General features: G+C 48.2%; 1 protein-coding gene across 2 annotated transcripts in view; it reads right to left on the bottom strand.

The window, feature by feature from the left end:
- Positions 1 to 8,307, bottom strand: part of PCBD2 (pterin-4 alpha-carbinolamine dehydratase 2) — a 49,296-nt gene extending 40,989 nt beyond the window's left edge. The window contains exons 1-2 of one of the 2 annotated variants that reach the window (XM_003900115.4): positions 7,829 to 8,129; positions 2,804 to 2,935 (exon numbers count right to left, since the gene is read on the bottom strand). In XM_003900115.4, coding sequence (XP_003900164.1) covers positions 2,804 to 2,935; positions 7,829 to 7,912 — 216 coding nt within the window. In that variant the 5' untranslated portion in view covers positions 7,913 to 8,129. Of the gene's footprint in view, positions 1 to 2,803; positions 2,936 to 7,272; positions 7,626 to 7,828 lie in introns of those variants that run through there. The other variant, XM_009209112.3, reaches the window with a different exon arrangement.
- Between the last annotated feature and the right edge of the window lie 3,928 nt (positions 8,308 to 12,235).

Raw genomic sequence — 12,235 nt, 5'->3', positions numbered from 1 at the left:
GCCATCCTATTTTAATGTTATGCTGTTGTTACAATAAAAAACAATCGCTTTTCTGTCCTAGATGAAAGATGAATGATGACCTGTCAGTGCCAGAGGGTCACTACTCTACTCACTAGTTGTGAGCAAGAGAAAAGCAGCTCCTGATACCTGGGCGCTGGCCTGGTACTATCAACCAGTCCTTGGTCCTCTCCTTTCGAACATCAACACCAACATCAGACAAGGCCACTCTGTGACCATGATAGATGAAGGCAAAAACAAGACCACTCTGCAATATCTGAACACAAACAAAACATGAACACTGTCCAAGCCACAAAATACCAAACATCCTCCTCTCCCAGCTAACGAGTGACTATTGCTGCTTCTTCAATTTCAGCTTTGGCACCACTTTAATCTACTCTCCCTATAGATACAATTTATTAAAACACTAAATGACAGAATTACCCATTTCCTGACAGCATCTAATCCAGAGCAAAGTCCCCAAATCACTACACAAGCCCAAACCCTATACTGGCTCACCCCATGGTGCCCTTCGGTGTGCATTCTCCCTCACTGCAATAAGCAATAAGCTCAACTTGTTTGACTGTAGCTGTGTTCCTAGTTGTGTTTTGCTGGAGGGCACTCACAACTGTCAGGACACCGGTACCACTACAGGCCATGGTACACGCAGAAGTCACAGGAGCCTGGCTGGAAAACTGACCCCTGGATATAATCTCAGTGTTGGTTCTCTGAATACATTCCCTGACATCAGCTGATTTTCTGGTCATTTGCCTCTTTTTCCTAAAAGTTGGGTGAATGGGAAAAAAAAGTCTACTTAATTAAATGCCCCAGTGAATAATGTTACAATCAATCCAGTATGCTTCCCTACCATTGCTGAAAGTCACCCTGAGCGCAAGGTCAGAATGGTGCTGGAGGACTGAATCATGGGCAGGGCTTGAGGCAACACCACTCAAGTACTTTAAGCCACATGTTCAAGCCCAATAAATTAGGCCAGGTTTAAAGAAGTCAAGCTGTACACATGTAAGAATTTTAATAAGCTTGGAAAATGCTACCTAGAGCTTATGCACAAGCTTACTGTACCAATGGGATTCCCTGCCACCAGCCACAGCGTGCTAAGCTCCTGACAAGAGCTGTCGAGCACGTGGGGCAGCAGGGACAGGGAGTCTGCTTGGTCCAGGTTTCCTTAGGAGTTGGAGACTCACAGCAGAGGCTGGCAGCCAGATGGATAGGGAACAGAATCAGGCATGCAGCTCAGTGGAGCCAACGGCATTTACTAGCAAAACATGCCGAAGGTTTCTTTGGTGTGAATCTGGTCCTTACACACCCTTCGAGAAACTAGCAAACACTGTAATCAATGTCTGCATTTATCAAATGCCTGTTTGTACCCAGAACTGTGTTAGGTACAATACAGAGTTATTTAAGCAAACATGGTCTCTGACTTCTAGATGCCGACACCCAATATAAATAAAAACAATAAATCTGTCCAAAGGATTACCAAGCTAACTGAACAAACAAAATAGTCAAAAGCGTTTACCTTATATAAATGCAGTGGTGTAGTAACTGAAGGTTAAGTCACGGGAGATGACTCTCTAAACAGGGTGCGTCCCTAATGGAACAGTTACCTTGTGAAAGCTGACTTTCCAAGAGGGAGGGCAGGTTTTAAGAAAAGGTTCAGGATCTGGCTACTGGGCTGGAGGAAAATAAGCCAATCAGGGAAAAGGGTGCAGCCTGGGAGATGACTGAGAGATAGAAATTTAACTGCAGGAAGAAAGAAAAATTACCAACAGCCCAGAAAAAGTAGGGGAAAATAAGTCAAGCAGGTACATCTTCCTCAACCAGTTTTATTCATGCCCCTTTCGGATAAGTATAAAAAGTTTAGCCGGGTGCGGTGGCTCACGCCTATAATCCCAGCACTTTGGGAGGCTGAGGCGGGCGGATCACGAGATCAGCAGATCGAGACCATCCTGGCTAACACAGTAAAATCCTGTTTCTACTAAAAATACAATAAATTAGCCGGGTGTGGTCGTGGGCACCTATAGTCCCAGCTACTCAGGAGGCTGAGGCAGGAGAATGGCATGAACCCAGGAGGTGGAGCTTGCAGTGAGCCGAGATCGCGCCACTGCACTCCAGCCTGTACGACAGAGCGAGACTCCATCTCAAAAAAAAAGAAAAAAAAGAAAAAAAAAGCTTAGGCTGGGCACAGTGGCTCACACCTGTATTCCCAGCACATTGGGAGGCCAAGGCAGGAGGATCGCTTGAAGCCAGGAATTTGAGACCAGTCTGGGCAACATAGCCAGACCCTGTGTCTCCAAGCAATACAAAAATTAGCTGGGCATGGCACATGCCTGTAGTCCCAGCTACTTGGGAGGCTGAGGTGGGAGGATCACCTGAGCCCAGGAGGTCGAGGCAGCAATAAGCCACAATCATACCACTGCACTCCAGCCTGGGCAACAGAGCAAGACCCTGTCTCAAAAAATAATAGTCAATAATAAAAAGCTGACGCTCTCTTTTATTTGAAATTTCAAAAGAAACTACATATCCTAACCAACACCAAATCAAAGCAATAGTGGTTTCAGAATTTGTATTCCAAATAACACAAACCACCCTCTTCCCCCAGACCTAAACATCACCCAGGTGGGTGGTAGCAAGTGTCAACAAGGATGTCACTCTATCACTGAATTCTTAAAGAAGGGAAGAGTTGAATCCTGGATTTGCATGGGACCAGACAACTGGCAGAATCAGAAAGAGTTACAGCCTACGGTGACCAAAATAGACCACAGCCCTAGCAAGAATTTGTAACAATTACCTGATTAAAACTGTGGAAGGAGAATTCTTTGTAGATGGCATCTCTCTCACTTAATTCCGACCATCCTGCTGCTTTAAGGTCAAGTATAGCTTGGTTCCTCTCCTCTGCAGTCAACCTGTGAGTACCTGACGACTATGAAGAGAACACATTTCATATCTGAAAATGTAGACGTTTACTCAAACTTAAACTTATGGCTCCTTACCTTAAGCAGAGAAGTAGAAAAGTCTGAAAGGCAACAAATTCTAACCATCTTTCATTCCTTTGTTCTCACAAGAGAGACCAAAGCAAGGCTAGCTCTGTGCAAAATAAGCTGCCTCCATGGTATGGAACCTCTGGCCCACTTACTGCTGCCTCAACCTTCACAATTCAGCTTCTCTGGTTGGTTGGCTTGTTGGTTGGTCGGTTGGTTGGTTGTTCTGAGACAGGGTCTCACTCTATCGCCCAGGCTGGAGCATAGTGGTGCAATCACGGCTCACTGCAACCTCCGCCTCCTGGACTCAAGTGATCCTCCCACTTCAACCTCCCCAGTAGCTGGGACTACAGGTGCACACCACCACACCCAACTAATTTTTTGTATTTTTGGTAGAGACGGATTTTCACCATGTTGTTCAGGCTGACCTTGAATTCCTGAGCTCAAGAGATCCGCCAGCCTGGACCTCCCAAAGTGCTGGAATTACAGGCATAAGTGACCGTGCCCAGCCCTTCTGTGGCTTATTACAGATACAACAAAGATCGACTATTACCACTGGCCATCTTGGACACTGCAGAATTCCAGGACTTGTGGCAAGTCTATTGGCAGGACCAGAATTAGAATTCAAGGCTCCAAACTCCTGGTCTATTGCTCTTCAGACGGCCCTACATCACCTCAGTAGTCTTCACTACTCTCTGTTGTATCTGTAATAAGCCAGAGAAGCTGAACTGTGATGTCTGAGGCAGCAGTAAGGGGGCCAGAGGGAACATACCATAGAGGCAGTTTATTTTGTACAGAGCTAGCCTTGTTTTGGTCTGTCTTTTGAGAACAAAGAAATGAAAGATAGTTTTAAGATTTGGAATTACCGGCCGGGCGCGGTGGCTCAAGCCTGTAAACCCAGCACTTTTGGAGGCTGAGACAGGCGGATCTCGAGGTCAGGAGATCGAGACCATCCTGGCTAACACGGTGAAACCCCGTCTCTACTAAAAAATACAAAAAACTAGCCGGGCGAGGTGGCGGCGCCTGTAGTCCCAGCTACTCGGGAGCCTGAGGCAGGAGAATGGCGTAAACCCGGGAGGCGGAGCTTGCAGTGAGCTGAGATCCAGCCACTGCACTCCAGCCTGGGCGGCAGAGCAAGACTCCGTCTCAAAAAAAAAAAAAAAAAAAAAAGATTTGGAATTACCATCTCCTGTCACATCTAATGAAAACCAATCCCTGGATGGGGAAAAACAAATGCACAATTACATATGGTTTTATCTAACTTCTGGGAGTCCACAGATCCTCTGGACTACAGGTAAAAAGCCCTGGCCTCAGTGGGGTGAGTTTATGAAGCCCTTTTCTCAGAGCACCAGTCAGACAAACTCTCTCCATAGTTTGGCAAGAGTACTGCCCAGTCCAAAGCACTTGTGTGCACTGTCTGGCCTGTTTCTACTCACCATGGGGATGACATTCACAAAGCCAGGTTCTGTTGCTTAACAGGCCCACACTTCCCATGCTATTGGATTTTTAACTAAATAACTTCAAACATCAGGGTCAGAGAGAAGAGATGGACACTGGACTAGAAGTCAGGAAAGCAGGGTTCTCACTCCAGGCAATACTTACTGTCTTAACTACTTGCTGAGTTATTGTAGGCTCAGGTGAGAGAGACGCTGTCACCCAGAAAGATGAACATTAGTGAAGGCTCCTCATCAAAGGGCAACTGTGGGCTAAGCTGCATTCCCTGGATTCTCTGCCATTAAGCTGCAACTCACTCCCACTTCAGAAATCCTAAAATCTTTTATCACTAATATTAATTAAGAGATCAAAAAGATTTTACCTTTAGACAACTTATTCTATGAAGATGAAGAAAAAAATACTAATGAATCAGTTTTCTAGTTTTTCTTCTTTGCTAGGTCGGCTATTCTTCCCCACAACTAACAAAAGAGTGAGAGTACTTTTTTTTTTTTTTTTTTTTTTGACACCAAGTCTTGCTCTGTCGCCCAGGCTGGAGTGCCGTGGTGTGATCTCAGCTCACTGCAACCTCTGCCTCCCAGGTTCAAGCGATTCTTCTGCCTCAGCCACCTGAGTAGCTGTGATTACAGGTGTATGCCACCACACCCAGCTAATTTTTTGTATTTTTAGTAGAGACAGGGTTTCACATGTTGGCTAGGCTGGTTTCAAACTCCTGACCTCAAGGGATCCGCCCACCTCAGCCTCCCAAAGTGCTGGGATTACAGGGGTGAGCCATGGTGCCCAGCAGAGAATACTTTTTAATTAAACAAAAATATGCAAAAGCTTGTTATTAAAAACCACTTACTAGATTAGTTGGGCATGGAGGCACATGCCTGTAATCCCAGGCATCCAGCCTGGGCAACAGAGTGAGATTCCATCTCAAAAAAAAAAAAACATTTACTAGGGCCGGGCACAGTGGCTCACATCTGTAATCCTGGCACTTTGGGAGGCTGAGGTGGGAGGATCATTTTAGGCCAGGAGTTGAAGACTAGCCTGGGCAACACAATGAGACCTCGTCTCTACAAAAAAAAATTTTTTTTAATTGCTGGGGTGGTGGACCATGTCCATAGTCCCAGCTACTTGGAAGGCTGAGGTGGGAGGATCACTTAAGACCAGGTGACTGAGGCTGCAGTTAGCTATGATCACCACTGCATTCCAGCCGGGGCAACAGAGTAAGACCCTGTCTTTTAAAAAAAAGGAAAAAAAAAAGAAAGAAAGAAAAGTAAGTAATAAACAAACACCATTTACTATTAAGAATCAAGATTCATTCATCAGTTTCTCAGTGACAGTTCTGAAAAACTTACACGTACATCTATCATAAGAAATCTAAAATTCTTGGCCAGGCGTGGTGGCTCATGCCTGTAATCCCAGCACTTTGGGAGGCCGAGGCGAGCAGATCACAAGGTCAGGAGTTCGAGGCCAGCCTGGCCAAGATGGTGAAACCCCATCTCTACTAAAAATACAAAAATTAGCCAGGCATGGTGGCACGCACCTATAGCTCCAGCTACTCGGGAGGCTGAGGCATGAGAATCACTTGAACCCAGGAGGCAGAGGTTGCAGTGCGCCAAGATTGCACCACTGCACTCCAGTCTGGGCGACAGAGCGAGACTCCGTCTCAAAAAAAAGATAGAAATCTAAAATTCTTATTAAACACTTATTTTGTCAACTCGGAGTATTTTGGAAAAGAAACAGAATTACGTGTGTCCACATTGAGCAGCTGCAAAGAAAACCATTAAACATGCAGTGGGGGCAGGCACCTGGAGTCTGTGGAACACACTCTGAGCTGTTTTCTCTGAGTGCTAGACCATCCACATCCCCACTAAGCTCAATGGTATGCACTTTATGCCCACAACAGACACCTGCCCAGCAGCAGGGACTACGCCCAGGACTGGGAAATGGAGCCACTTCATCTACATAACATCAAAGGCCCCCAAGAGGGCACATTCACAACGGAACCCTTTGTGGTGGGCTTAATTTTTCAGGGGGTGGGGAGTAGGCTAGGATTTGAAGAGAGTAAACTAGATCTAAGGCCTTTGTTACTTTTAGCTATGGGATGCTAAACTTCGCTTTTCTGAATTCCGGGATCCTTCTGTCTGTAGTGGGAATTTTATATCTACCTGCCAAGATTTTTTGAAAGGCTTAGATTACAGATCTTGAATGTGAGGGTACCTAGCATTGAGCCTGGCACGTGGCAGCGCTCAAATCATGTCTGTTGATTCATTCCTTCCCAGAACACCCTAATCTTACTGGATCAGTAGCACCTAGGACAGAGTATGCCTGAAGACACGCCTAGGTGACAGTAGGCACTCAACTTGTGTTCTGCCCTTCGGGGCCAAGAAGAGGCGAAGTGCTTGTCTTCCTCGTCTTCGAGCTATTTTAAATTTCTTCTATTAAAGAATTTCAGGCCAGACGCAGTGGCTCGCGCCTGTAATCCCAGCACTTTGGGAGGCCGAGGCAGGTGGATCACCTTAGGTCAGGAGTTCCAGACCAGCCTGGCCAACATGGTGAAAACCCCTCTCTACTAAAAATATAAAAAATTACCTGGGCATAGTGGCACGCGCCTGTAATCTCAGCTACTCGGGAGGCTGAGGGGGGAGAATCGCTTGAACCCAGGAGACGGAGGTTGCAGTGAGCCGAAATCGCACCACTGCACTCCAGGCTTGGCGATACAGCGAGACTCCGTCTCGAAAAAAACAAAACAAAACAAAACATTTCAAACTGAAATGGGCGGTTAAAATGCAACTTAAAATGAGATGGTGAGTTTAACGCATCACTTTTCCACTAGGTGGTGCTGCATGTTAAAACTTTATTAATTTCTACAGCAGGAAAACTGACGGCCCCTTGGAAGAGGAAAGAAAAGCCAGTATGTCACCAAAAAAAGACAATTTATTAATAACTCCTCCAAAATCTCTGTGGGCTCCCCTTGGAGTGAAGCGCGAACAGGGAGTCGCCATAGGGAGCCGGGCCCGCAGCGCCGTTCGTCCTCAGCACAGCGAGCGGCGGCGGCGGGCACTGAATTGTTCTGCAACTATTTTTCACATCTGCCTTTTGTAGTTGAACAAAATTCGTTCCCATTTGTTTCCGGTTGGCAAGTTCGTAGGCTTCGGCGGAGGTGTAAAGCCAAGGGGCAAGTGGCGGAGGCTGCGGACACCCCGGTCTCTGAGCGGCGCGCCGAGCAGGTGCTCAGTCCCAGGACGCGGTGACCCGACGCCCGAGCTCCAAGGGCCGGTCCACGCCCGGGCCGCCCCAGTCCCGCTGGCCCCTCAGCCGACGCCGCCGGGCCTCGCGCCGCCCCCCTGACCCCGGACCCCTGAATCCCGGTCCCGCGGGCGCTAGACACTCACCACAGCCGCGAGCCGTAGGCTCTGGCCTTGCAGCGCCGCCAACAAGCGCCGAGTCGCCCCCCGCGCCCAGAGCGCCGCCGCCATTGGCCGTCTGCCGAGGGCTGCCCTGCGCGCTGCCTGTCGGCAGCCCACGGCAGCCCCCGACCCGGCCCCGCCCACCTACCACCGCCCCGGTAGTCTCCCTGCGGGGCTGGCCTGGAGCAGGGGCTGTGTGTGGGCAGCGCCCGGCCTTCCCGCGGGCACAGGCGCAGCCCGGACCCCGAAGGCCCCCAGGATCTTCAGTGGTCGCCAGCGCTCTTGGCCGCCCCACAGCCGCAGGCCCAGCAGCCGCGCGCGGTCCCCGCCCCGTGCGGGCCCGTCGCGTCTGTGCCCCGGACGCAAGCCCGCCTGCGCGCGCTGGCCTTGCCCTCCGGTCCTCGCTGCGCTGGGAGGAATTTTGCCCCGCCTAGGGCGCCGGCCTCCTCCGCTTCGCTGGCGCGGGCGCTGGCACCGAGCTGGAGCTCCCCGCTGGGCGGCGCTGCAGCGCAGTCCATGCGGGTGGGAGGATGTCGCAGGCCAGGGCGGGGCAGTTCAGCGGCGGATGCTCGGGGCCACGCCCTCTGTCGTTCATTCAGTACTCCCTGGGGCAGTGAACCACGGCAGATCCCGTCGTGGGCTCCTAAGTCTTGCAGCCGTGGTTTCGAACGTAGGCTCTGTTCAGTCATAGCGCAGCTGCCAAGTCCTTGAGCCAGCTGGCTCGTCTGGGTTTGCCTGGACCAAAAAGTGTGGAAACCTGGCCTGTAATCACCTTCCAAACGTGTCCGTGCCCTGTGTACCCTCAGGTTCAGCACACAGTAGGAGCTCTGCAGACAGCTGTGAACAGATTTAGGTGAATCTTTTCTTGTATCATTTTTGGGGAGGTATTCTTTTATTTATTTATTTTTGTCTTTTTTGAGATGTAATTGACATAGTATTAAGAATATTCACTTGTATCTCTCTCTCTCTTTTTTTTTTCTTTTTTTTTTTTTTTTAGGCGGAGTCTCGCTCTGTCGCCCAGGCGCGATCTCGGCTCACTGCAACCTCTGCCTCCCGGGTAGCTGGGACTACAGGCACCCGCCACCATGCCCGGCTAATTTCGTTTTTGTATTTTTAGTAGAGACAGCCAGGATGTCTCTACTAAAAATAGTGTTAAAAAACGTGTTAGCCAGGATGGCCTCCATCTGCTGACTTCGAGATCCGTCCCCCTCGGCCTTCCAAAGTGCTGGGATTACAGGCGTGAGCTATCGCGCTCGGCCTCTTTTTTTTTTTTTTTTAACTTAATAGTTTAAGCAGGCTGGGCATGGTGGCTTGCACCTGTAATCACAGCACTTTGGGAGGACAAGAAAGGAGGATCACTTGAGGCCAGGTGTTCGAGATCTGCCTGGGCAACATGGCAAAACCGCGTCGCTATTAGAAATACAAAAATCAGCCGCGCGTGGTGCCACGCGCCTGTAGTCCCAGCTACCCAGGAGGCTGAGATGGGAGGATGGCTTGAGCCCAGGAGGCTGCAGTGAGCCAAAATCACGCTACTGCATTCCATGGACAGCAAAATACCCTATCCCTCACCCCCCTGAAAAAAAAAAATACAAAAAAAAAAAAGTTTATGCAAATTAATAAGCAATTTTGCAGAGGATATAGCAAAAAAAAATTTTTTTAAGAACAAGAGTCCATTTAACTTCAACTTAGCAGTTGTTAGCGGTCCATCCATATGGACCTAGAAAAAATAAAGCATTTTGCCTCAAAGTAGCCCAAAATTCCTGGGCTTCTGTTCTTGCCATTTGCCCGCTTGACAAAATGTAACCATTTCGCCGGGCGCTGTGGCTCACACCTGTAATCCCAGCACTTTGGATGAGGCGGGTGGATCAATTGAGGCCAGGAGTTCAAGACCAGCCTGGCCAAAATGGTGAAACCCCGTCTCTACTAAAAATACAAAAACAGCCGGGCATGGTGGTGCGTGCCTGTAATCCCAGCTACTGAGGAAACTGAGGTAGGAGAATCGCTTGAACCCAGGAGGCGGAGGTTGCAGTGAGCTGAGATTGCAGCACTGCACTCCAGCCTGGCTACAGAGCAAGACTGTTAAAAAAAAAAAAAAGATGTAACCATTTCAAATGCAAAACTCGGAATCACACTGGGGGCCCTGATCAAATGTCACTGGTCCTAAATAATTAAAAGTTGTATTTCCAACGTTTACATTGAGTGTTTATGATCATGAAAACTACTACTCAGATTTGCTCATTAAAGAAAGAACTGAAAAATGAACCGGTGGATGTGAGTTAACAAGTGAAACTTCATAATTTTCAGTAAATTTACTTTCATCGTTTTCCTTCCTTAATACCACTGTATGAAACTGTGGCATCTCGGATATAGTCACTGGCCAGGCAGAATGGCTCATGCCTGTAATTCCAACACTTTGAGAGGCTGAGGCGGGCAGATCACTCGAACCCAGAAGTTTGAGACTAGGCTGGGCAACATGGTGAAACCCCGTCGCTACAAAAAAATATAAAAATTACTCGCGCATGGTGGCACATGCCTGTAGTCCCAGCTACTGAGGAAACTGAGGCAGGAGAATCTCTTGAACCTGGGAGGCAGAGGTTGCAAGATCGGGCCACTGCACTCCAGCCTGGGAGACAAGAGCGAAACTTCATTTCAAAAAAATAAAATAAATTTGATCATTCAGATCTAGTCAAAAAAGCAAACAGCAGATGCTAGGGCCCAGGGAAATGATGATGTCCACTGATAGGGGCTGTGAATTGTCTGCCCACACATGTAGCTCGCCAATTAATAGGATTTAAGTCCCTTAGCAAAGATTTACTGGCCACATCCTCTGTGGTGGACACCATGCTTAGCTTGGGCTGTTTAGCTGGTCTTTGGTTACTTCTTTCCCCCTTTCACTTTCCCTCAACACTACTGGTGTTTTTTGTTTTTTCTGATTTTGGGGGGTTTTTTTGAGAAATTATCTTGCTCTGTCACCCAGGCTGCAGTGCAGTGACACCATCATGGCTCACTGAAGCAGTCCTCCCACCACAGCCTCCCAAAGTGCTAGGATTCCAGGCATGAGCCCCCGCACCTGGCAGCACCAGTGTTTCGAGGCTGATCCTCTCTATACTTGAACCTCCTCTCCAGGGAATGGCTCTGCTCCACATTTCCCTCCAGGGGAACCCCATGTAGCTGGGCCATGGTGCAGAGGTAGGGCAGGGTGCCATCCCACGTAAAGGTTTTGGAGTAAATTTAAAGCCTGGTCCAGCCACTGGAAGCTGCATGAACGAAAGCAAGTTATTGAGAGCCTCAGGTTTTTTCTTTTGCTTTAAGACAGGGTATCAATCCTGATTGCCTAAGCTGGAGCGCAGTGGCATGATTACAGCTCACTGCAGCCTCAACCTCCTGGGTGATTCTCCCACCTCAGCTCCCCGAGTAGCTGGGACTACAGGGACGCACCACCACGCCCAGCTAATTTTTTGTATTTTTAGTAAAGACGGGGTTTCGCCATGTTAACCAGCCTACTCTTGAACTCCTGAGACTCAAGCAATCCACCTGCCTCAGCTTCCCAAAGTACTGGGATTATAGGCGTGAGCTACTGTGCCAAGCCAGTTTATTCTTTAAAATGAGGATATTAAACAAAATAGCATATGTAAAGCATCTAAAACAGTACTTGGCACTCACACAGTAATAAAGGTTATTATAAGAGGTGGACTCATCAAAGTTTTCCTTGCATTTGTAAGTACACACGTGAAGATTCAAATCCCAGCTTCATCAACTTACAATCTGTGTAACCTGGGCAAGTTATCTAACTCTCTATGCCTCAATTTGCTCATTTGTAAAATAGAAATAATGGGCCATTCTGAGATATGGTCCCCTCCTGCCAGCGACCACCCCAACCACAGCTGTTGGCAACATGACACATAAAAGTTGTAAACTCCCATTCATTATAACACTCTAAGAAGGAGACTCATCTGAGGTTTTATTTCTATAGAATTTAGGGTGCCTCATGAAATAAACGTTCAGCTACTCTAAAACCCTGGAAACAATTAGTATAAAAGTAATTTATGATGCGGTAATTAGCTGTCATATCTGAATTTAAGGGATCTTTTAGAAACAGCTTTTCAAAAAGTTTGTTTAGGCCAGGCGCAGTGGCTCACACCTTTAATCCCAACACTTTTGGGAGACTGAGGCAGGTGGATCACCTGAGGTCAGGAGTTTGAGACCAGCCTGGACAACATGGCAAAACCCTGTCTCTTCTAAAAATAGAAAAATTAGCTGGGTGTGATGGCGCATGCTTGGAGTCCCAGCTACTCAGGAGGCTGAGGCTGGAGAATTGCTAGAACCCGGGAGGGAGAGGTTGCAGTGAGCCGAGATTGCACCATTGCACTCCAGCCTGGGTGACAGAGCAAG

Source organism: Papio anubis, chromosome 5 (genome assembly GCF_008728515.1).
Source record: "Papio anubis isolate 15944 chromosome 5, Panubis1.0, whole genome shotgun sequence".
NCBI classification, from domain to species: Eukaryota; Metazoa; Chordata; class Mammalia; order Primates; family Cercopithecidae; genus Papio; species Papio anubis.
The sequence above is the reverse complement of the archived record's forward strand: the minus strand, read 5'-3'. Positions and strand labels throughout refer to the sequence as shown.